Source organism: Scyliorhinus canicula, chromosome 23 (assembly GCF_902713615.1).
Source record: "Scyliorhinus canicula chromosome 23, sScyCan1.1, whole genome shotgun sequence".
NCBI lineage: Eukaryota > Metazoa > Chordata > Chondrichthyes > Carcharhiniformes > Scyliorhinidae > Scyliorhinus > Scyliorhinus canicula.
In genome coordinates this window covers 23,627,160-23,652,751 of record NC_052168.1, presented here as the reverse complement: position 1 = coordinate 23,652,751, position 25,592 = coordinate 23,627,160, and the positions used below count along the sequence as shown (strand labels likewise).

At 45.5% G+C, this 25,592-nt stretch overlaps 1 protein-coding gene across 1 annotated transcript in view; it reads right to left on the bottom strand.

Moving 5' to 3' along the window:
* Window positions 1-685: 685 nt before the first annotated feature.
* The window catches only part of LOC119956586 (histone acetyltransferase p300-like), an 86,026-nt gene continuing 61,119 nt past the window's right edge, over window positions 686-25,592 (bottom strand). The window contains exons 23-30 of the mRNA XM_038783910.1: window positions 25,241-25,391; window positions 21,625-21,771; window positions 19,497-19,610; window positions 16,603-16,768; window positions 13,002-13,169; window positions 6,285-6,446; window positions 4,513-4,794; window positions 686-3,795 (exon numbers count right to left, since the gene is read on the bottom strand). Coding sequence (XP_038639838.1) covers window positions 1,573-3,795; window positions 4,513-4,794; window positions 6,285-6,446; window positions 13,002-13,169; window positions 16,603-16,768; window positions 19,497-19,610; window positions 21,625-21,771; window positions 25,241-25,391 — 3,413 coding nt within the window. The 3' untranslated portion in view covers window positions 686-1,572. The remainder of the gene's footprint in view (window positions 3,796-4,512; window positions 4,795-6,284; window positions 6,447-13,001; window positions 13,170-16,602; window positions 16,769-19,496; window positions 19,611-21,624; window positions 21,772-25,240; window positions 25,392-25,592) is intronic.

Below are 25,592 nucleotides of genomic sequence, written 5' to 3'. Positions count from 1 at the left end.
ACAATGCTTTAACTTCTAAGATTCTCAACCTCATTTTACTAACCCTCCAAGGCCTCGCCCCCTATTCTGTCATCTCCTCCAGCCCTGGAAGCTCAGATGTATCTGCACTTCTCCCCCCCCCTCCCCCCGTTTGACCAGTTGAGTTCCCCTGATTTTAAAACCGCTCCACAAACGATACTAGGCTCCCAACAGCCGACAACATTGCAATTTCCTCCCTTGCTTTCTCCCATTACATATCCATATGACAACCTTTTTGACCAGGCTTTCTGACCCATTGCCTCAAGTGCAAACTGTGTTTTTAGAACGCTCCTGTGAAGCGGGTTAGGAGGTTGTAATCCATACACAAGTCGAAACAATTACTTTAAGCATCATGCCCTGCCCTCCTCCTCCTCCATTTTCTACGCAACAGGTTTCACAGGCCACTGCCCCAGATCTTCAATTTGAGGAATGGGAATTTGAGGAAATTGGCACAATCTTTGCTCAAGCTTCCTGGGACTGTGAAGTTGGAACTCAATAAATTCCAATGGATTCAAGTTTTTAAAAAAAAATGCTTGCCGCCCAGCAGGACAGCTATGTGGCGAGTAATCTGCTAAACCTGACCACCAAAGAGAAATCCAATTTTATTTTGCTTCTGCCTGTCAGGTACCAAAGTGGGAAAAGAGCATCCATTAAAAAACAGGCAGTGTCGCTGTTGCACACAGTTTATTCAACAATATGGTAAATAAGAAAAAAATCAATTGTAGCAGTCTATACAGTGATCCAAAGTTCATATTTATAAGTAATTATCAATAAATTGCATGATTTACACTTTTCAGGATAGGATTTTTTCTTTTTTCTGCTTGCCCATTTTTCAAGTTTTACACAGAAGTCTGAAAGAGGAAAAACCAAGGGATGTGTTCAATAAAATCAGTCACGCAGTCTTTTTTAAAGAATCCTTCGATAGTCGCACCAAAAAAAATAAAATAAACAGTAAATGTTCACCATTAAATTGAAAAAAACCCACAATATTCTACATCCGCAGGACGTTTTGGCAGCTGCCAGTTTGTGCAATAGTCTCTCGCTCTACCTGTACAAATTATTAATACTTCGAAATTTCTGCTCAAACCCTTGTAAAGAAGTGGAAATTTTTTTTAAAAGGGAAGAAGGGGATACACAAGGAGGTATCGCAATCCTTTTGCTGTCAAAACAAAAACGGATGTATACTGTAGCACAGGCTGTTTTTTTTCCTCTTTTGTGAAATGCTTTGCGTTAATGAACAAATGCATACAAGATTGTTTTGAAGTTAGAAAATAAAAATATGAATTCAACTCTCCTTCGCTTAAAAAATGTGGGTATGGGCTATCGGCAATTGAAACAACAGAACAGGAAAACGAAAAAAAAAAGGGGACTGGCTGTTCACCAGTCATAACAAAAAATATATTCTTTGTATAATATCATCCCTCAGTTTATTTTCTCAATAAATTGCAGTTCAATGAATTCTGGGAAAATAGTCCTCCCTAGAAATTTCAAAATTGTTTTTCAGTACAAAAAACCCTAAGTAAAGACGAAAAATGAGAATTTGCTCCCAAAATGCTACAAGATGTCTAGTGTATTGTGATTAATGTTTGTGCCTGTTAAGTCCGGGTTGTCAGAACCCAAGCCAAGGTCACTGGCACCACCGTGTAAGCCTGCCATTCCAGGGTTAGCAAGTTGAGAAAGCATTGCACTCTGGTCCGGAGCAGCAAAGTGTCCTTGATCCATGGGGTTTCCCTGGGCAGCTACCATTCCCGGATGTGGGGAGTTAGTCTGTGGCGAGACGTGGTGGGGAGACGGTTGAGGTTGCATCCTGGGCGACGGGCTGGAATGAGGTGGCTGGGACTGCGGGCGTGGCGACGGAACGGGCTGCGGGGACCGCACCTGGTTGCTGAGGGAGGATGGGTGCTGGCCCTGGAGGTGAGGTGACTGCGCCTGGCCAGGGAGCATGTGCTGCTGTGGACTCATGGAGTTGGACTGAACCGGAGAACCCATCTGCTGCTGGATAAGTCGCTGTTGGAGAGTCTGAAGGCTGGAACTGCCCTCTGCCCCCATTCCCGCTTGCGGAAGCTGGCTCATCTGCCCCATCGACTGACCCACTTGACCCATGGTTCCCTGCTGCATGGGCATGTGATGCTGCATCCTCTGTTGCTGCTGCTGCTGCTGCTGCATGGCATAACCAGCTCCTTGAGGTTGCTGAAACTGGCTGGCCATTCCAGCACCCATGCTCGGGTTTGGCTGCTGCTGCTGCTGCTGTTTCTGCTGCTGTTGCATGAACTGGCGCCGCATCAAAAGTTCCCTAAAGTGGTTGTTCATGGGGTGGCTCATGTTCATGGGCTGCCCCTGTGCATTTAACCCAGCCATGCTTTGTTGCTGCTGCTGTGGCTGCTGAGGCATGTTGGGCCGTTGAACGACAGGCTGCATGGGGCTCATGTTCTGCATGCCTGGGGTGCCATGCATGCCCTGCTGCCCCTGAAGAGTAGGCTGAGGCTGCATTCCTGGCTGCGGTTGCATTCCAGGCTGTCCCTGCATACCTGGCTGACCTTGGCCTCCTTGATACCTGGCCGCCCTTTGCTTGATGAAGGCAGCCATGAGCTGGGGGTTGGAGCGGAGGATAGCTAGCACTTGCTGCTGCTGCATAGGGGAGCTTGGAGACCTGAGTGTCCGCAGTAAGTCCTGCAAGGCTCCTTGGGGAATGGCACCTCTGTTCGGCTGAGGCACTCCTGATGTAACTTGGCACATGGGCGGTGGTGGTTGGGGCTGCATGTTAATTTGCAGGGCTTGCTGCATGACAGGTCTCTGCATGCCCTGGGGATGTTGCTGAGTCTGGGCCATTGCAGCTTGTCCCCACTGTGCCTGCTGCATGCTGGTTGGCCCCATTCCCTGCTCCGTGTGAGTGGGGCCTCTCTGCGACTGCTGTGGGCTCATGTTCATTCCAGGCATTTGATTGATGGGTGATATATGGGGATTCATTACTGCAGACCGCTGGAAAGACTGCTGCTGTGCCATCAGCCGCTGGGCGTCCGCTGCTCTTTGAATCTGCATGGCTATTTCCACAGCAGCTGGTGGCGGTGGTGGCTGAGCTGGAGGTGCTGCTTGGGCAGCTGACACCACCTGTCCAGTTGGCTTCCCTTGCGGTATAGGGGCCTGTGGCTGACTTCTTGCCATATTGCTGTAGGAAGGCATGTTGGTCGGTGGCGGAGGCTGGGGCTGTGGCTGCGGCTGTGGTGGTGCTGGGGGTTGAGGCTGAGGGGTCTGTGGGGTGCTCGGCTGTTGGCCTGTTGGGGTAGTGGGTGCAGTGCCACTTGGAGACGGCAGACTTTGCTGTCCTACCCCACCTCGCTGCATTGTGGCCATCCTCCTGCGTAGCATCTGGGCCTGCTGCAGACGGTGCTGTAGCTGTTGCTGACGAAGCTTGTGCTTGATGTTGAGACAGAACGGCACAGGACACTTAGTTTCTTGGCAGTGCTTAGCATGGTAGCAACAAAGCGCAATAAGCTGCTTGCATATTGGGCATCCACCATTGGTCTTGCGTTTGCAACCCTTGGTGTGTTGGACTACCCTCTTCATCTTCTGGCAGGAAGGCAGAGAACAGTTGGCATTGCGACACTGGCAAGCATGGACCAGTGACTGAATGCAGCGCTGGATGCTGAGGCGCCGTGAATCTCCAGTGCTGGTTTCGGACCCTTGTGTGTTACTCTCATCATCCAGACCTAGGCCGAGTTTCTCCATCTTGTGTTCATGTCCCTTAGTGTTAAAGCAGTTGACACAGAGGTCATAATCCTAGAAAAAAAAACAAATTGAGAAAAAATTAGTTCAACACTTACCGAAACCCTAACAGTCACTTGGCAAAGATGCTATCTTAGCATGTTAAGTGATTCATTCCGAACATTTTATAAATTTATACAGTAGGGCTGGAAAGGGTTAAAATAGATAGACCGGTTGCATAAATTTGGCATTCCTTTGAGATTAGAAGGCTGGATGGTGATCTAATTAAGGTGTTTGAATAATTCCACAGTGGAGATACAGAGAGGCTATTTTTAAAGTTTAAGGTTTCCACAGGAAATAAATAAGAGCTAGGCCATTCAGGAGTGAAATCAGGCAGGTTTGTTCCCCGCACGGAGATTAACAGATAATTAGATCATGTTATCAAGGAATATAGAGCTAAGGTACAGAACAGCCATGTTCAAACTGACGGCAGAACCGTCTCGGGGCGATGGCCTACCCCTGTCGTTTTTTGTGCTCTCGAATGGCTCAAGTTAGTAAATGTATAGCCAACAGAGCCAATTAGACCAAGCGGTAAAAGGTCAATCTCTGGTCTATTCGGAGTTAATTAACCAGACAATATAATTGAGTAAATAAGCTGTCCATAGACCCTGCCATAACTCCCTCGCCTATTATAAATAAGCTTGTACTCAAGAATCCTTCATATATGAATGGACAAGGCTGATTTTATACTTTGCATTGCTCTGGAATGACAAACTTTAGATTAACACGCACCTCACAGACAGTGCAGTGCCACCTGGTCTCCACATGGTGCTTGCACTCATTGCATGTATATACAAAGCGATCCTGGCCCTGATTGTGAAGTTCCACCAGCATGCACATGGTTGACCACTTGGCCCGCCTCAGTGATGAGAACTCCATGTGTTTGTCCCTCGCCAGCGTGAGAAAGGCATCACGCCCATCCATCAGGTCACACGCGATGAGCGGGTCCGGATCTAGGATGGTCGGCAGTGAGTTCGAGTTAGGACCTGCAATCAGACGGATCACAAAAAACACCTGCAAAAGCAAGAATCAAACGATTAAAATTTGATCAAATACAACTCAAGTTGTTTTTACATTTGCGGATTGCTTCAAGCACCCAAATACAAATCTTAATTTTCCAACTTCCTCTGAATCTTTCAATAAACTATTTGTTATGGGGATGTGGGCATCACTAGCTGGGCCAGCATATATTGCCCATCCCCAATTGTCCTCGAACTGGCTTACTAGGCCATTTCACAGGGCATTTAAGAGTCTGGAGTCATATGTAGACTTCCTTCTGTAACTGACATTAGTGAAGCAGATGAGTTTTTACAACAATCGCCCTATCCTTCCTCATGTACATGGCACCAGGTGGCGCATTCACAAATTAAATTAAAGCGCCTATACTTCCTCAGGAAACTAAGGAAACTCTTACCAACTTTTACAGATGCACCACAGAAAGCATCCTATCTGGCTGCATCACAGCCTGAGATGGCAACTGCTCGGCCAGAGACCACAAGATATTTCAGAGTCGAGAACTCAGCCCAGTTCATCACATGAACCTGCCTCCCATCCATCGACTCCATCTACACCTCCCGCTGCCGGGGGAAAGCGGACAGCATAATCAAAGACCCCTCCCACCCGGCTTACTCACTCTTCCAACTTCTTCCATTGGGCAGGAGATACAAAAGTCTGAGAACACGCACGAACAGACTAAAAAACAGCTTCTTTCGCACTGTCACCAGACTCCTAAACGACCCTCTCATGGACTGACGACATTAACACTACACCCTGTATGCTTCACCGATGCCGGTGTCATGTAGTTATATTGTGTACCGTGTTGCCCTATTATGTATTTTCTTTTATTTCCTTTTCTTTTCATGTACTTTGAGCAGCTCGCAGAAAAATGCTTTTGACTGTACCTCGGTACACGTGACAATAACCAAAATCCAATCCAATACTGCTTCAATAAAACTTTAGTGAACTTTGGGATTTATTTTATGACTAGGCTGGGGCAGCACGGTTGTGCAGTGGGTTAGCACTGCAGCCTCACAGCGCTGAGGTCCCAGGTTCGATCCCAGCTCTGGGTCACTGCCCGTGTGGAGTTTGCACATTCTCCCCGTGTTTGCGTGGGTTTCGCCCCCACAACCCAAAAATGTGCAAGCTAGGTGGATTGGCCACGCTAAATTGCCCCTTAATTGGAAAAATGAATTGGGTACTAAATTTTTTTTAATGACTAGGCATGCAAAGATATCGCAAATTAATATCTAGAGGAAGGGGGAAAATGTCTTAAATCGTATAAACGATGTAGCGCATGCCATAGCCTGCGCTCCATGGAGCACATATTTATCCACAATTTTTCCGTTGAGTTTGACTGTGCTGTCAAGGTTAGATATTTAGCAGATCTGGTGGGGGGGGGTCAGAGCAGCAACTGCAGAAACCAAACAGCAACAGGAAGGGGGTGGAAAAGAGAGAGGGGGAGTTGATCAGTAATTACCTGGAACAGATTAAAGAGAAAATTGTACCTCCTTGTGTTTTTCCATGGTGGCATAAAGTTTCTGTGAGAGGTCGTTGGACACGTTGGGCATCCCTGGTTTCTTCTTGTTTCCTCGGCTCAGGCTGCTCTTGTTCTTACTTGTTTTCTTGTTATTCTTTTTCTTTGCATTTTTGCTGTCTCCCTTCTTTCCCTGAAAAGATCCGTGCAAATTTACCAGTTACAGCAATACTTCAAAGTATGTGTCTTACTCTCAAAGAATTACATTAAACTCAATTCCACCACGACCAAACGTGTCTCAACCCGATAGGAGCAAAACAAAGAGTCCAGGGTGGGAGTGCAACTATCCAAGAAACTGGCAAATTAGCTGGGGGGCTCGCACATCCATTGCTGCTTTCTAAGTGATGTTGCAAATTCAGGAAATCCTGGTTAAATCAGTACATTTGAGAGTTATGCCCTCCAATTGCTAACAGCTGTTGCGGGAGCTGGGTTTGAAGAACATGGTGGGGGAGGGGAGCAGAATGCAGCCAGTGCTTGTGTTTTTAGAAGGAGAGAGAGAGAGCAATTCAATTATTTTTGCTGCACTCTCACACGGCGGCACCTCCATTTTGGAAAACATCGGAAAAAAGAATCATCACAATTAGTTAGGCGTGAGTGAATAAACATGTTACTTTCACATTCTGAACACAAGGGAGGGCGCGCCCCAAGTGTTTTGTTTCATGCTGCTGACGCTGTGTTACAAGAAATATGACAAATTAAACATTTTTATACAAGCTCCTCTTATTTTGCCGATACATGCAGGCTCAGAAATCATCGGAAAATTATCAATTAGGTCGATACTTCCCGAGAACTGGGGGTGTCTTTCAGCCATAAATGGACCAAATCAGTATTCATACAGTACAATGTAATGAATTCAGGCTCAAGGTGCTCAAAGCATCCTTTCTCAGTATACAAATGTCCAGTGCAAGCTTAGTTTAAGACAGGTAAACTAAACCTCTCCCCAAGTTGGGCAGGAGTGGGAGTGTGGGTCAATGATTGTAAAGTGCTCTAGTTACTCAAGTTTTGATAAATTGCTTATTTGAATTTGATGGGGGTGGCTGGGATTCCCAGTGCTTGGGAGATCCAGTTGAGAAGGCAGCAGGGGCTGCCAGATCTAGCAGTTGCTTGTAGGCCAAGAGGGATGCTTCCCCTGCCTCTCAAGCAAAGCGACTGTGAGCCCTCGCTCCCACCTGGCACTACCATCGACATGTCCTCCCCCAACCCGGTTCCAATTTCCTGGGACCATTCATGGCTGCTGCCTTGCACAGCCAGCTTACCCACCTGGCAGCTGCCAGTATCTTGACCTCGGTGGTTGCTGGGCAGGAAATGGAGTAAAAATAATTCTAAAAGTCCTGCCTGGCGTTCCCAAGTTTGCTAACCTGGCAACTATCTGGGCCCCAGTATCTCCAGCAACAGCACAATCTTTTGCATCACAATTTAAGATATATTCAGATAGCAAGTCATAGCTTTTGGTGAAAAATATTCTCGCTTTGCACTGCTTACTAATTCCAATCTTGTTTTGGTGAAAAGTATTCTCGCCAAAACAAGATTGGAATTAGTAAACAATGCAAAGCAAGAATTTTAGGGGTTCAAGTAGTATTGGACAGGCGTATTGGACAATACGTTATTCTACTGTTCTCAAGTCTAGCTAAATGTAATTTCTAGTATATTCAATAAATGTGTCAAACTATAGAATGCCCAATGTTTATAAGATTGATATTAGAGGAATAGAACCGTACAGGTATAAAAAAAAAATTCTGTTCCTCAATAACCATGGAGCATTGAACTTTATGAACTACTAACATATGGGTTCTTCGATGGAGCTGCACTGTAATCACAGGATTTAGGAGAATAAATACAACATCTTCAGACTGGTTCCAGGGTGCAGGAGAGAAGTGGACCCATGCTGGAAATGGAGCAGGGAATGAAAGCCAGAAGGAAACGAGGTGATGAATCCTTACTCTCCCTTACATTCTGCACTGCAGGGTAGGAAGATTGGCCACGCTAAATTGCCCCTTAATTGGAATAAAAAAGAATTGTGTACTCTAAATTTATAGAAAAAAAATGATACTAAAGGCTACGAAGGGGGAAGCTTGGTGGTGAAGGGGTAGAAAGGGAAAAGAACGAGGAACAGGAGAAACTATGAGGAGAGAATGAGAGTGAAGAGCAAAATGGTGAGGCAAAGGAAGGGGGAAAGATGAGAAAAGAGGAGGAAAAAAAGTGAAGAACAGCATCAGCAAGAAGAGATAAAAGAACGGAAAAAGCACCCAACTATTATGACAGTGTTAATAAAGAGTATGAAGGAAATTGAACAGTGTGACTAAACGTGGCAGCAGATAGGATGAGACAGTGACAATGGTAACCAGCTGCAGATAGTGAAGGCAGGAGCATACGAGGCAAGGAAATAATGAGAAGCAAGCACGAGAGAGTGTAAGAATGGGAGGTAGAAAGAGAGAGCTACACAAACACACACACAGTGATAAACATACCAGGTTAGGAACACCAGATATCCTGCAAATCAACATAAACAATAGCTCAAAAACTCCGTTAGACTTTAAGAATTACAGATCTCGTCCATTTTTATTGTAGACACAAGAGATGGAAAGAGAAAGATGAACAGAAAAAGCAGATGGAGGCGCAAAACTTAATGATAAAAATATTTTTTGAGTGCATTAGAACCTTAGATGAGAAAAATAGGCTTCAGGGATTTCAATGGGCCAACATCTGGCAGGTCATTTAGAAGAAGTAAATGCCATGTTATTTACATACATAGAGCTGACGGTAAATGTACACACTACACGTAGGGTTGTGAGCATAAGGTTGCAGAGTGGGAGAAAATCTAGGTGTCACAGGACATGAATCCCTGAAGGTCTGTGATCATCGCGGCAAAGTATCAGGATGCACGGTCAGGACAAGCAAATACAAATAATAAAATAATATAATCTTTGCACAAGACCTCCACTGGGTTTGGTTTAGAACAGTGTTCAGTTTTGGTCCTCTCATAAGGGGAATGTTATGAAGGGCCCAGATTCAGGCTTCAAAATAATGAAAAGATTAGGTTTGATTAAATGTGGTACCTTTATTCAAGAAGGGAGGAATGGATAAATCAGGAGACTACAGGCCAGTCAGTCTAACCTCAGAGTTGCAGAAAGTATTGGAAACAATTCTGAGAGACATAATTCATCTGCATTTGGAGAGCAGGAATTAATCAAAACAGTCAGCATGGTTTTGTTAAGGGGACATTATGTCTGACCAACCTGATTGAATTACTTGAAGAAGTGACCAGGTGTGAATTGAGGGCAACGCATTTGACATCATCTTCTTGGACTTCAGCAAGGTTTTTGATAAGGTCTCATTTGGGAGACAGATAGCGAAGGAATCCAATGGGATCCAAGGAAATTTGACAAATTGGATCCAGAATTGGCTGAGTGGCAGGGATCAGCGCCGGGGTCCGGCAGGGATCAGCGCCGGGGTCGCGCAGGGATCAGGGTTGGTGTCCGGCAGGGATCGGCGCCGGGGTCCGGCAGGGATCGGCGCCGGGGTCCGGCAGGGATCCGCGCCGGGGTCCGGCAGGGATCCGCGCCGGGGTCCGGCAGGGATCAGCGCCGGGGTCCGGCAGGGATCTGCGCCGGGGTCCGGCAGGGATCAGCGCCGGGGTCCGGCAGGGATCAGCGCCGGGGTCCGGCAGGGATCAGCGCCGGGGTCCGGCAGGGATCAGCGCCGGGGTCCGGCAGGGATCAGCGCCGGGGTCCGGCAGGGATCAACGCCGGGGTCCGGCAGGGATCAATGCCGGGGTCCGGCAGGGATCAGCGCCGGGGTCCGGCAGGGATCAATGCCGGGGTCCGGCAGGGATCAATGCCGGGGTCCGGCAGGGATCCGTGCCGGGGTCCCGCAGGAATCAGGGTTGGGGTCCCGCAGGAATCAGGGTTGGGGTCCCGCAGGGATGAGTGCCGGGGTCCCGCAGGGATGAGTGCCGGGGTCCCGCAGGAATCAGTGCCGGGGTCCCGCAGGGATGAGTGCTTGGGTTAGAGAAATGATTTCGATAGGAGTGTAGGAGGGTTGATCAGTAAGTTCGTGGATGGTACGAAAATTGGTGGGTTAGTAAATAGCAAGGAAAATAAGGCAAGGGACTAGATGATGAATGACAGGACTCTGGAAAGCACCGAGGATCAGAGGAACCTTGGTGAGCATCTACACTGGTCCCTTAAGGTAGCAGGGCAGGTGGAGTATTGTGTGCAGTTCTGGAATCCACATTATAGGAGGGATGTGATAGCACTAGAAATGGTGCAGAGGAGATTTACCAGGATGTTGCCTGGGCTGGAGAGTTTTAGTTATGAAGAGAGATTGGATAAACTGGGATATTTTTCTTGGAGCAGAGGAGACTGAGGGGGAACATGATTGAGATGGATAAAATTATGAGGGGCATAGATAGAGTAGACAGGACAAAACTAAAAGGTTTAGAGGGGATGTGAGGAAAAACCGTTTCACCCAGAGGGTGGTGGGAGTCTGGAACTCGCTGCATTAAAGGGAGGTGGAGGCAGAGACCTCATAACATTCAAGAAGTATTTAGATGTACACCTGAGATGCCAGACAAGGCTATAGGCCAAGCGCTGGGAAATGGGATTAGAATCGTTTGGTGGTTGTTTTTGACTGGGGCAGAGGCAATGGGCCGAAGGGCCTTTCTGTGCTGTAGATCTCTCTGACTTTATGTAGCTATAGCCTAGCTACATATAGCCTAGTTAATTAGCCATTAGTAGCTCAAGAACATTGGCAAAGTCACAAAACACTGTTGCCTTTTCAACTATTGGCATAGGAGCACCAAAAGAGGATCACGAAAATAAAAAGCAGACCAAAAAAAAACAACCAACATTCTTAACAGGCAGCCTCGAGCAGGAAAGTAAACCGGGGTTAGGAAAAGCTCTGTGCATCACAAACCTAAAATAAAACAAATGATCTGAAAAGCACTACACCTCCTTTACTCGAAGAACTAACTTGCTGTGTAGAGGGCAGCATTTTGTGTTTTTTGTTTAAGAACAAACTTTTAGGAATGGGAAAAGTTTGCGGTGGCCAAAAAGCTTGCTGCTTTTTCATGCCATTAGCACCACCTGCCTGCCTTTCCCATACTCACAAGCACTTCTCTTACCAGAAGACTAATGGTCACTTGAACATATTTCAATTTTGTTTCACAACGCAAGGAAACTTTTATATAAATAAATTCAGAATACCCAATTCCTCTTTTTCCAATTAAGGGGCAATTTAGTGTGGCCAATCCACCTAACCTGCACATCTTTGGGTTCATAGAATCATAGAATTTACAGTGCAGAAGAAGGCCATTCGGCCCATCAAGTCTGCACCAGCCCTTACAAAAAGCACCCCACTTATCGACCCTATCCCCGTAACCCCCATTTAACTTTTTTTTAGGACACTATGGGCAATTTAGCATGGCCAATCCGCCTAACCCGCACATCTTTGGACTGTGGGAGGAAACCGGAGCACCCGGAGGAAACCCACGCACACACGGGGAGAACGTGCAGACTCCGCACAGTGACTCAGCCGGGAATCGAACATGGGGCCCTGGAGCTGTGAAGCAACTGTGCTAACCACTGTGCTACCGTGCTGCCCCTGGGTTGTGGGGGTGAGACCCACGCAGCCACGGGGAGAATGTGTAAAATCCACACGGACAGTGACCCGGGGCCGGGATTGAACCCTGTCCTCAGCGCCGTGAGGCAGCAGTGCTCACCACTTATTTGGTCCCTTTTATTTTCTAAGGCAATAAGCCAAAAATTGGCTTTTGCTCAAATGAATCAGCTGGTATTACAAATCATCTTTCTTTCTTACCCGTGTGCCTTCTCATAAGACTGGGAAGTTTGGCAACTAGTTCAGACAAAGGGAAAATATATTTCAAATAATAGCGGAGATTAGATATATTTCGGAGGGTAGCTGTACTATATTGCTTGTACTGCTCACAGTGAGTGCTCAAAATAGAAAGTGCTCCATTCCTCACCATTAACATTCCTCACCTTGTGACAAAAAAATCCAAACCATCTGAAAGATAGCTGTCAGTGATATGCTTTACAGCTCAGTTAATGCAGCACGGAAACGAGGTTTGAAGAAAACTCCCCGGACAGGCGCCGGAATGTGGCGACTAGAGGCTTTTCACAGTAACTTCATTGAAGCCTATTCGTGACAATAAGCGATTTTCATTTCATTTTTCATTTTCTAAGTTACTGAGCAACAAATTTGTTTAGGAAGTGCTGAGGGTTTTGGCAAAGGTTGGTATCATGACCGGTACGGGCTTGGAGGGCCGAAGGGCCTGTTCCGGTGCTGTATTGTTCTTTTTCCTTAAATACAAATTATTTAGTTTTGATGCAGTAAAGGTTCATCATTTATATAACAAAAGCTAGCAGGAAGAGAGAAGATCAAACACAGCAGAAGTGCAGAAACAATGGGCCGAATGCCTTCTGTGCTGTCAAAGTATCACCTCCTTCAGCAAATTCATAGGAAAAGCCAGAAATCTGGCGAGCGAATTCAGTGATTATTCTGTGAGCTGACTCTTTAACAGGCAAACACTGACCCATTCTAAAAGTTAGAACAATCTTTAGAATTTGCACAATGGCATACAGCATCTATAGGGGGTCTCGTCACCTTCTGGGTTCTGATTTACTAGGTAGAACACAACCCAAAGATATGGCCATATCTGCTGACTTACATCAGTACTCTCACTAGAGGTATTGTTTTCCTCCCTCTTGCGCTCCTCTTCTTCCTGCTCCAGCTCTTTGATGCTTTCCTCCAACACATTAGGCCAGAAGTCACCTTCAAAATACGGCAACTCCTTTGCGCTAGTCAACCTATCCTCTGTGGCCTGCTTAAATATATCCTGCAAGGGAGAAGCACATTATGAATGCAACCATCGTTCAGTACATTGCTCAATGAGATCAATAACTATTCTGTGATGTTTATAAGGATGCAAACTATAATCGCAATAACTTCTAGTAAAGCAGCATCATAATCACCAGACATTTTGGAATTGTTCCATTTTTGAAACATTGCAAGTCAAACTTGGAGGAACAACATCCATTTTACTCAAAATACATTCAGTTACAAACAGTTCCTGTATTCGAACAAAAAAAAAATGAGGCGTGGTACATTGGCGAGACCATGCAGACGCTGCGACAATGGATGAACGGACATCGCGCGACAATCGCCAGATAGGAATGTTCCCTTCCAGTCGGGGAACACTTCAGCAGTCAAGGGCATTCAGCCTCTGATCTTCGGGTAAGCGTTCTGCAAGGCGGCCTTTAGGACGTGCAACCATAGAATCACCGAGCAGAAACTGATAGCCAAGCTCCGCACGCATGAGTACGGCCTCAACCGGGACCTTGGATTCATGTCGCATTACATTCACTCCCCACCATCTGGCTTGGGCTTGCAAAATCCTACCAACTTTCCTGGCTTGAGACAATTCACTTCTCTTTAACCTGTGATTATTCCTCTCTCCAGTTGTTCTGTCTGGACCTGTAAAGACTTCATTACCTGCAAAGACTCTCATTCAAAGTATCATCTTGCATCATTGAATTAGTCTATATATGGGATCATGGAACTTCATTCACCTGAGGGAGGAGCTGCGCTCCGAAAGCTAGTGATTCGAAACAAACCTGTTGGACTTTAACCTGGTGTTGTAAGACTTCTTACTTAAAAAAACTCAACTCATTGGTTTGTCATTTAACCTGTACAGGAAGTGTCAAGTTCAATAAACTCTTTATTAAAGGATATCAACTCAATGATTAATAGTGCCAATTGTCCAGGAAAATAGTGATGACATGAAAATATTAGGGAAATCCAATAAAGTGGAATGTTTTCTGCTGGGTTTACTTTTTAAAAAGCTGTTGGAAAAAGCAGGATGTTTGAAGGCAGAGATAGTTTGGTTGTATAAGAGGGGGTGGGGCAGCTGGAGCAGAGTTTGCCAGTGATAGGTGGGAGCTAGGAGAGATTGCAACAAAGATGTGCAGGACATGAGACAGAGGAAGTGAACAAGGTGAAGTGAGTGATACTGGGTATAGGTAACCTTTGATTTGGTCCTTCTATTGTTCATTTTATTGTTTAATGAACATTTTATTTAAAATCATCACAAACCGTCTGGGACATCATTCTCTGGTTTACATATCTTTTCATACAATATATCAAATTGTAAATATACAGTTGTTTCAAGTTGCCCTTCTGGGATTTGGAACAATTCAGTGTTTACCATCATGTTTAACATAATGTTCCCTCTAAACAGCACAACAAATTTGAAGAGGCCAGCACACAACAAAAATGGCTTACTGAGTGTAGCAGACGAGAAACCGATCAGCTCCAGATGGTGTCTTTCAAATTTAATCTGAAAGAATCTTTGCATGCGCACCCTCCCACCAGTCCTACTGCATTTCCAGAGCGCCATACGTGAACACGGTACCTCCGATTCAGATGTGGGGTTTGAATCCACAACAGTCTGGCTTCAAAGCAGAATGTTACCACTTGCACAACCTGATACCCAGAGTGGTAGTGTTGGGGAAGGCGGCATGTGTGAAGTATAAACACCAACACTGGCCTGTTGGTTTGATTTCAGTACAGTTGATTCCACCTAATTTTACCCAGCTGATATAAATATTTTCAATTACTTAATTTTGTGTAATTTTTAAACAGTATGTGATTGAGTAGAGCTACTTCACCGTGACAACTATCTGCACAAGAGTGACAGATCTGGACTAAAAATATAAATAATACATATATATTATATGTAATAATAATAATGTACAAAGACAATTTTGTTAACAAATCATGAAAAGACATTCAGTATTGACCACCAACATTACATTTCTCCTGCTGTATTACAGTTTCAAGTAAGGCAAAACCTATTCAGATAGATGTGTTGCTCTAGTTAATCTACATCTACAACTGCTATTTCCTCAATCATTCTCTCATCTGAACCTTTGGTACAAATCGCCCCCAGAAAAACCTTTCATCCCAGCTGTGGTCAGGTCCATACACATCTTTCCTGTAAGCTGTGTTTGAATCACTCTTTCACTGAAGCGCTCCTTTGCAAATTCATTAACACGTTTTCCCTCCTGGACCTTTTTGTAATCTTTGCCCACGGTCGACTACACCACTGTCCTCCTTTGTCCATTTGGTTCCACTCTTACCCGTCCAATTGTATTCAAGCTATCGTTATTAATAGCTTCTCTTTACATCAAAGTTTCCCAAAGGTTTATCCTTGCTTACCTCTTTATCTGCCTCTTGGGTAATATCATTTGTAGATGCAGGTCAAATTTCAAACGCACACCAATGACCTCTCTCAACTCTTCCACTGCCTCAGTTATCAGGCTGCATGGTCTGGCACGGCAAAAACTGCCTGAGCTCATCACTGACACCTCCTCCCTCTCAGGGCAGTCTCAGGCTGGACCAGGTTCTTCGGAGTCAAATTTTACCCCATGCTAAGCTTCTGACTCCACTAATAGACTGGCTACTTTCACACCTCTGACATTACCCACCTTTGCCTCTATGTGCTTGGCTGATGAAACCCTCATCCATGTCTTTGTCACCTGGCTTCATCTACTTCTCCACTTTCAGGGCTAACCTCCAAATCATTAGCCTCTGTGAACTTTTTTCTAAAATTTAGAGTACTCAATTATTTTTTTCCAATTCAGGGAAAACTTTAGTCTGGCCAATCCACCTACTCTGCACATCTTTGGGTTGTGGGGGTGAGACCCATGCAGACACGGGGAGAATGTGCAAACTCCACACAGGCAGTGACCTGGGGCCGGGATCGAACCCGGGTCCTCGCTGCCATGAGGCAGCAGTGCTAATCACCGCGTCACCATGCAAACGTCAGCTCATCCAAAACTCAGTAGCCTGCATCCTATCTTGCTTTTCCAGCTCCTATCATTTCATCCTTGATAGGCCCAGCTCTTGTAACATCTTACATTTAGGATTCTCACCTGCATGTCCGAGTTCACCTCTCTCTACTTCTGCTCCAGCACAACACTGTTGGAACTGTTCGGTCTTTCGACTCTGGTATCTTATGCATTTCTCAATTTCCTGCACGCCAGTATGTGACATTGCAATAAATCATCAAAACTTCAATACATGGAAAAACATCTATCTTGCTCTTTGGTTAAGATCCAGCTTTGTGATGATGTCTTTGTCCACCCCTTCTATATCTTGCATGCTTCTTTCCCAATGACTATACAGAGCTGTGGGGCATTTTTATACGGTATGCATTTCAATGAAACACTGAATCTTAGTATTATAATAGGGAAGTCCATGCAAAATACCTTATAATCATGAATTATTCGCTCCGACACTGCCTTGTCCAACATTTTCTTGTACCACTCCTGTAGCCTTTTGGGCTTGGGGATTTTCTGGTCCAGTGGATGACAGTGAAAAATGTAATCATCACCTTCACTTGGTGGACAGGCCCAAATATGCCCGGCTGTGTATCTGGGATGGAAATTTAAATGCAGTCAGCACAAAGTCGACTTACAGTCTTTTGTGCAGATGCACACAAAAATACAGGCCGAAGTTATAGGATGGAAACTTGGCTAACAGAGATCGGTCTAAAGAAACGCACTCCAGAGGTGTTCTTTTGGGACTCCTGGTCATTCACTCTTTCCGGAAAACAACCTGAGGTGCACAATATTATCCATCGAAATTGACCCATCAGATGTTGAGTCAAGAAGAAAAATCATTAGCTGTATTTACTTAACATGCACTTGATCAAAAGCTTCCCATCTCAAAGCAAAATAGCATATTCCTGTGGTTTGCATGCCTCTCTCTCCTTAAATGAGCCACAACACATTAACACGCGCAACAAAAATCAGATAGAGCAGAGTAAAAATATTTAAGGTGCAAGATAAGATGTGCTTGGATATGAAGAGTTAAAACAAGTGTTTTGAACAGGGTTCACCGCTTGGGTAAAGCTCCTGTACAACGCTCCCATGGCGAGTGTACAGACCAACAATACCAACTCCCAATACTTCCAGCTGCACAGGGGCACCAGACAAGGATGCCCACTGTCCCCGCTGCTGTTCGCACTAGCAATTGAACCGCTAGCAATCGCGCTCAGGGCAGCAAAAAATTGGAGGGGGATCCGAAGGGGAGGTAGAGAGCACAGAGTCTCACTCTATGCGGATGATCTGCTCCTCTATATCTCGGACCCACAAAGCAGCATGGACGGAATCATCGCGCTCCTGAAAGAGTTTGGAGCCTTCTCGGGCTACAAACTCAACATGAGCAAAAGTGAGATCTTCCCAGTACACCCGCAAGAGGGGGGGGGGCAGCACTAAAGGGGCTGCCGTTCAATCAAGCCCGACATAAATTCCGCTACCTGGGGATCCAAATAGCCCATGACTGGAAAGGGATCCACAAATGGAACCTCACCAGCCTGACGGAGGAAGTTAAAAAGGACCTGCAAAGATGGAACACACTCCCGCTCTCCCTCGCGGGGAGAGTTCAGACGATCAAAATGAACGTACTGCCCAGGTTCCTCTTCCTGTTTAGATCCATTCCGATCTACATCCCCAAGGCCTTTTTCAAAGCGCTGGACAAACTCATCATGGCGTTCGTATGGGGGGGGTAAAAATGCTAGGATCCCAAAGAAGGTCTTACAAAAAACAAAAACCAGGGGAGGGCTAGCCCTCCCGAATCTACAATTCTACCACTGGGCAGCAACAGCCGAGCGAGTAAGGGGATGGATCCAGGAGCCAGAGGCTGAGTGGGTGCGTGCGGAGGAGGCCTCCTGCATGGGAACCTCCCTCCGGGCCCTCGCCACGGCAGCACTCCCATCCCCACCCAAAAAACACTCCAGCAGCCCAGTGGTGACAGCCACCCTCCAATCCTGGAACCAACTGCGGCAGCAACTTGGCCTGACCAAAATGTCGAACAGGGCTCCCATCTGCAACAACCATAGGTTCACACCAGCACTGACTGACGCCACCTTCAAAAGGTGGAGGCAGGACGGGGGGACACTGACAGTCAGGGACCTATACACGGACGACAGGATCGCAACACTGGACGAACTGACAGAGAAATTTCAGCTAGCTGGGGGGAACGAGCTACGGTACCTGCAGCTCAAAAACTTCCTACGAAAGGAGACAAGGACGTACCCACAACCGCCACGACAGACACTACTGGAAGACCTACTGGACGCAAGTATCCTAGAGAAAGGGAACTGTAGTGACATGTATGACCGACTGGTAGATAGGGACGACACCGTACTGGACGCAACAAGGAGGAAATGGGAGGACGACCTGGGGATGGAGATAGGGTGGGGACTCTGGAGCGAAGCACTGCATAGGGTCAACTCCACCTCCACGTGCGCAAGGCTCAGCCTGACGCAACTAAAAGTGGTACATAGAGCCCACTTAACAAGAACCCGTATGAGTAGGTTCTTCCCGGAGGTGGAAGACAGATGTGAACGGTGCCAAAGAGGCCCGGCCAACCACGCCCACATGTTCTGGTCTTGCCCCAGACTCGTGGAGTACTGGACAGCCTTCTTCGAGGTTATGTCCAAAGTGGTGGGAGTGAGGGTGGAGCCATGCCCGATAGTGGCGGTCTTCGGGGTTTCAGAACAGCCAGATCTATTCCTGGGGAGGAGGGCGGACGCCCTTGCCTTTGCCTCCCTGATCGCCCGCCGTAGAATCCTGTTTGGCTGGCGGTCAGCAGCACCGCCCAGAGCTGCGGACTGGCTGTCCGACCTCTCAGAATCTCTCCAAATGGAGAAAATCAAATTTGCCATCCGAGGGTCGGACGACGGCTTCCACAGAACGTGGGAGCCATTCATGCAACTGTTCCGGGACCTATTTGTGGCCAATGTACAAGAGGAAGAATAGTCGGGGGAAGGTGGCGGGAGGGGGGGGGGGGCTACAGGTTCGGTACGGGGGTTCGATGGCTAGCTAAGGCCCAAAACCAAACTAAATAAACATGTTGAGGGGGGGGGCGGGCGGGCGCAGTTACCACTACGAAGATGCTTACCTGTAAATATGTATGTTAATTTTTGCGTGTTTGTTTGTTTTTTTTTTTTTTTGTTCTTTTTCTCTCCTAACAATTTGTAATTTGTTCAATATAAAATATGAAAACTGAATAAAAACATTTATAAAAAAAAAACAAGTGTTTTGGAGAACTTTAGATGATCACTGATAACAACAGCCTTCCCAAAGTGCATACTTACCCTAATTTTCTTACATATTCTAAATACCCAATCAGGATTTCGTGATAGACGGATGTTCTTAGACATCGAGGGCGGAAGAAATGTACGCTGTCGAGGTATGATATGTACACACGTCTACAACGGAAAAGGGATCATGTCAAATACAGCAAAAAACATTCAATGTTAAGTTTCCAGCAACCTTCCTTGCTGGTATTCCCAGCTCAACTTTTTGATATTCATAGCCATGAACGTAATGCAACAGACGTCAACTTACGTCCACAATAAATCTATAACCACACCAAGAAAGAAAACAATAGTTATTCAAAAAGTAAACTGCAGACTAGGTACAGACATTGGAAATATGATTCGGCCCAACAACCACAGGCAAACACCCTGTATTCTAAACACCCAAAATATTCTTACTTCGCTGAAAAAAGTACTGACCCTTCTTAACTATATAGTGCAGCTGGGAATAAAAAGGCAGACATTATTTTTAAAAATAAATTTAGAGCACCCAATTCATTTTTCCAATTAATGCGCAATTTGAAAATGAAAATCGCTTATTGTTACAAGTAGGCTTCAAATGAAGTTACTGTGAAAAGCCCCTAGTCGCTACATCCCGGCGCCTGTTCGGGGAGGCTGGTACGGGAATTGAACCGTGCTGCTGGCCTGTCTTGGTCTGCTTTCAAAGCCAGCGATTTAGAAGAACATGGGCAAAGCTCATAAGTATATCCATGTCTTTGTCATAGATCACCCTCATCCATTGCCTTGTTATTCCTCTTTGCAAAAACCCATCCAATTTTCTCTTGAACCTATTCACACCCTCTGCCTCAATGGTTTCCCATGATCATTTAATCCACAAATTAATTTGATTTGTCCCATAAACCTGATTTACTAATATTTACAACTACGCCTACTTTGCCATTACAAACTTGCCTCCATCGATTCGTCAATTTGTTTAAAAATCTTGAAAAACTTTGTGTCTTGATTTCTTTTTGTATTGTACAATGTCACTTTTTATATATACCTAAAATACCTCAATAAAATTGTTTGTTAAAAAAAAAATCTTGAAAAACTCAGTGAGAAGCTTGCAGGTGCACCACACACTCCCCCCCCCCCCCCTCTCTTTCCCTCCCTCCCCCCCCTTTCCCTCTCTCCCCCCCCCCCCCCCACACACACACACACCAAAATAAACTAAACAAGCCTAATTAACTTAAATTATATTTTTTTACATTACATTTAGAGTACCCAATTCTTTTTTTCCAATTAAGGGGCAATTTAGCGTGGCCAATCGATCTACCCTGCACATCTTTGAGTTGTGGGGATGAAAGCCACGCAGACACGGGGAGAATGTGCAAACTCCACACGGATAGTGATCCAGAGCCAGGATTGAGCCCAGTGGAGGAACATAAGGGCAAATGGGAGGAGGAGCTAGGTGGGGAGCTGGATACGGGCCTGTGGGCAGATGCCCTAAACGGGGTTAATTCCTCCTCATGCACCAGGCTTAGCTTAATCCAGTTTAAGGTGGTCCATCGGGCACACATGACAGCAACCAGGATGAGCAAGCTCTTTGGGGGTTGAGGATAAATGTGCGGGAAGCCCTGCTGACCATGTCCATATGTTCTGGTCATTCCCGGCTTTTAAGGGATTCTGGCAGGATTTTGCTAAGGCATTGTCCAAGATCTTGGACACGTGGGTGGTGCCGAGTCCAGAGATAGCGATCTTTGGTGTGTCAGACGATCCAGGAGTTCAGGAAGCGAAAGAGGCCGACTTATTGGCCTTTGCCTCCCTGGTAGCCCGGAGACAGATCCTTTTAATGTGGAGGGACTCCAAGCCCCAGAGTGTCGAGACCTGGGTTAGAGACATGGTTGTGTTTCTCAGTCTCGAGAAAATAAGGTTTGCTTTGAGAGGGTCCATGGCGGGGTTCTCTCGGAGGTGGCAGCCAGTCCTCGACTTTCTAGGAGAGCAGTAAAGCATCCCCTGGGGGGGGGGGGGGGAATTGTTACGTTGTATTGTTCTTTTCTCTGTATATATGGTTAACTTATATTTTATTTTGTTATGTTAATTGCACGGTTATGCAAAATGTTTCTGACAAAAAATTTGAATAAAAATAATTTTTTAAAAAACAACTAACAATCATTGGGCTCACCTCTGATTGGGCGGAGGACAATCTGAACCGTACTCCTGCACGTGCATGCCGAAGAAACACACATCTACACCATCAATCTCTTCAAACGCAAACAAAGCTTTTGTTCGATAAGGAAATGACTCTGCCATCTCTCCATTATCAACAAACCTATAAGGAAACATATTGAGTAACTATTGATTTCATGGAATACATCTTCAAAGATGTAATATGTAACAAAGTGAAGTTAATTACATTTAAATGTCACATTGGCATGGCAAATTTAGAGTCCACCAAAAGGCCAGAATAGACTGCACTATCGTTTTGCAGCTCTCAGAGCACCTGGAGGTAATTCAGAATCAGAGGGTTAGATAGGGTGGACAGCGAGAGCCTTCTCCCGCGGATGGAGGTGGCTAGCACGAGGGGACATAGCCTTAAATTGAGGGGTAATAGATATAGGACAGAGGTAAGAGGTGGGTTTTTTACGCAAAGAGTGGTGAGGCCGTGGAATGCCCTACCTGCAACAGTAGTGAACATGCCAACATTGAGGGCATTAAAAAATTTATTGGATAAGCATATGGATGATAAGGGCATAGTGTAGGTTAGATGGCCTTTAGATTTTTTCCATGTCGGTGCAACATCGAGGGCCGAAGGGCCTGTACTGCGCTGTATCGTTCTATGTTCTATGTTCTATGTAACCTACATTAAACAATATAGTTCCCAGTGACAATTGAAACTTTTGACAGAAGTGATTTAAAAAAAAAGTTTTTTTTATTCCAAACGTGTTCAACATGACTTTAACATCCAGAGTATACAGTTCGCACAGATTTCCCCATTTACTCCCCTCCCCCCAAACTTCCACCGCCACCACGATAAACAGCTCCTCAAATATAGTCATGAACATCCTCCATCGTACCTCAAAGCCCTCTTCACGACCCCCTTACGGCAAATTTGATTTTCTCCAACCTGAGAAACTAAAGTCTCCCAACCAATGCCGTGACCCCCAGCAGCGTAGCTGACCTCCAATTCAAAAGTATCCATCGCTGGGCTGTCAGAGAGAAGAAAGCCACGACATCAGCCCCTTACCCCTCCAGCAGCTCCATCCGGCACCTCCAACACCCCAAAGATCGCCATCATAAGGTCTGGCTTTATCTCAAACCCTACAGTCCTTGATAGGTTCCTAAACACCGCCTCCCCAAAAGTTCTCCAATTCCTCACACCCTCAAAACATATGGGCATGGTTCGCCGGCCTCCTCCCACACCTCTCGCACCTGCCCACTACCTCCGGGAAAAACCTACTCATCTGGGCCAGTGTCATATGGACCCTGTGCACCACCTTAAATTGGATAAGACCCATCCATGCACAGGAGGAGGTGGTGGAGTTCACTTGGTGCAGTACAAAGCCCCCATCCAATCTCCCTCTCCAACTCCTCCTCCCACTTCATCATTTTTTATTAACATTGTGCCCTATGTCCCCAATCCCCTTGCCAGAAGATAATATAACTGCATTTTCTTAAATATTAAATCCTTCAATATTTTGAATGCAAGTATCACTGGCACATATGCCAGGTGGGATCAGGGTATTGAACTTGGATGATTAGCCATACCCATAATGAATGGCGCATCAGGCTTGAACGGCCAAATGGCCTCCTCCTGCTTCTATTTTCTATGCATGTTTCTATGTCAAATAGTATTTTAAGAATCAGTTTTATTTTTCAGAAAACTCAACAATTTGTCAAAGTTCTGAATTAACTGAATATTCCCGATCTCGGGTGGCAAATAACTTCAGAAGCTAATATGCATGTTCACCTTGCATTCTGTGGGTTCTATGTAATCAAGGGATCCATTTTGATTCAGAGAACTGCAGATTTACACATAATCATTAAGGACTTCCAAATCTACATGGCGAAGTAACTTCTCAGTTATTTAATAAGCAAACTAAAATGCAGTGAGAAGTCCCAACACATTTTTACATCAATATTGTAATTGATTGCGAATTCAGGTATACATTTCGGCTGTTATACTGGACCAAATTCCATTACTTTTATCTCCCTCTTTCAGTTACTCTCCAGCTCTCCCCACCATCCTATTAATTAATCATACAGTCAAATGCCTTTATTTTTTTCCCCCTACAAATCAGTTAACCCCATCTCCAACAAATTATTATGTCTCTATCTTCCCACCCCCAAGTTTGAATTACTGTGGAATAAGCCCTTGATATCACCAGAGCCAGAGAGTCACTTCTTATTTATTCTTTCACAGGGTGTGGGTGTCATTGGCAAGGCCAACATTTATTACCCATTCCTAAATTATCCTCAAGAAGATGGTGGTGAACTGCATTTTTAAACCACTGCAGTACATGCTGTTGGGAAAGGAGTTCCAGGATTCTGACCAGGCAACAGTGAAGGAACGGTATCAACTCTAAATCCCATCTGTCCAGTGTCTCAGACTGAACAAGACTGGTTACAACTGGTGTCCTATGTAACTACCACTTCCTTCCATAATAATAATCTTTATTAGTGTCACAAGTAGACTTACATTAACACTGCAATGAAGTTACTATGAAAAGCCCCTAGTCGCCACACTCCAGCGCCTGTTCGGGTACACAGAGGGAGAATTCAGAATGTCCAATTCACCTAGCCTGCACGTCTTTGGACTGAAACCAGATCACCTGGAGGAAACCTACACAGATACAGGGAGAACATGCAGACTCCGCACAGACAGTGACCCAAGCCGGGAATCGAACTCGGGTCCCTGGTACTGTGAAGCAACAGTGCTAACCACTGTGCTACCGTTAAGGCACGCGTGGACAGGATCAAACTGAACTGCGATGACTGCACAGTCAACCAGATTCCCAAAACTACAGCAGACATTTGCGACACAAAACTTCCACACAATGACCATCTCCAACAATAGAGTTTATTTTTAAAATAAATTTAGAGTACCCAATTCATTTTTTCCCAATCGAGGCCAATCCACCTACCCTGCACATCTTTGGGTTGTGGGGGTGAAACCCACACAAACATAGGGAGAATGTGCAAACTCCACACAGACAGTAACCCAGAGCCAGGATCGAACCTTGGACCGTGGCACCGTGATGAGGCAGCAGTGCTACCCACTGCGTCACCGTGCTGCCCGAACAAAAGAGAATCTTAACAATGCCCATCCCCTATCCTTGATATTCGATGGCATTATAAAAGAGTCCGCCACCATCAATATCCTGAGGATCATCATTGACCAGAAACTTAATTGGTCAAGCCATATAAATGTCAACATTTATGAATGAATTAAAAAAAACACGTATTTGATAAGGTAGCAGAGTGCTGTCTGCCAGGGGATAAACAAACAAACTGGGATTTGTTTAAAAGGAAAATTATTTTACTGCCCGCACCCCCCTACCATATAACTAAATCCTTTGTCCTTGCCGCCTTTCTCTCTTCCTTAATATCCACCCTCTTTGACCGAGCTTTCAAACATTCCCTTATGTCCTTTTTCTTTGATCAGCATCTGTCTTCTCTCTTATGCTTTCCTGTCAAAGGTGACTGCAAGCTGCTGCACACACAGTCAGCGTGTACCGGCCATCTACTTTGTAACTTTGGACGTTCCAGTTTGTGGAAAGAAGGAGAACAGCATTTCTCACCTGGTCTTCATCCCTGGCTTGACTTCCACAGTTTTATCTGAACTGTGCACCACCCGAACCGTGCACTCGCCAGCTTCCGGATGACTCTGTCTGCGGAGGAAGTCGTTAATACGAGTTTCCAGGTAAACACCTAGCTTAGTGGTTGGTAACCCTAGGAAAAAGAAGTTTTTCATAAAAATATCAACTGCTGTATTTTAAAACTACATTTCCTTCAAGAGAGAAAAGGGTTTCAGATTTATTTTTTTCCTCTTACTTTAGGGTCCATTTTACAGCTAACAGAGGTACAGTTATAAATGACTGCCAGAGGTGCAGCAAGGCTGGTCACAATTCACTCGACAATTCTTTCCCAAAG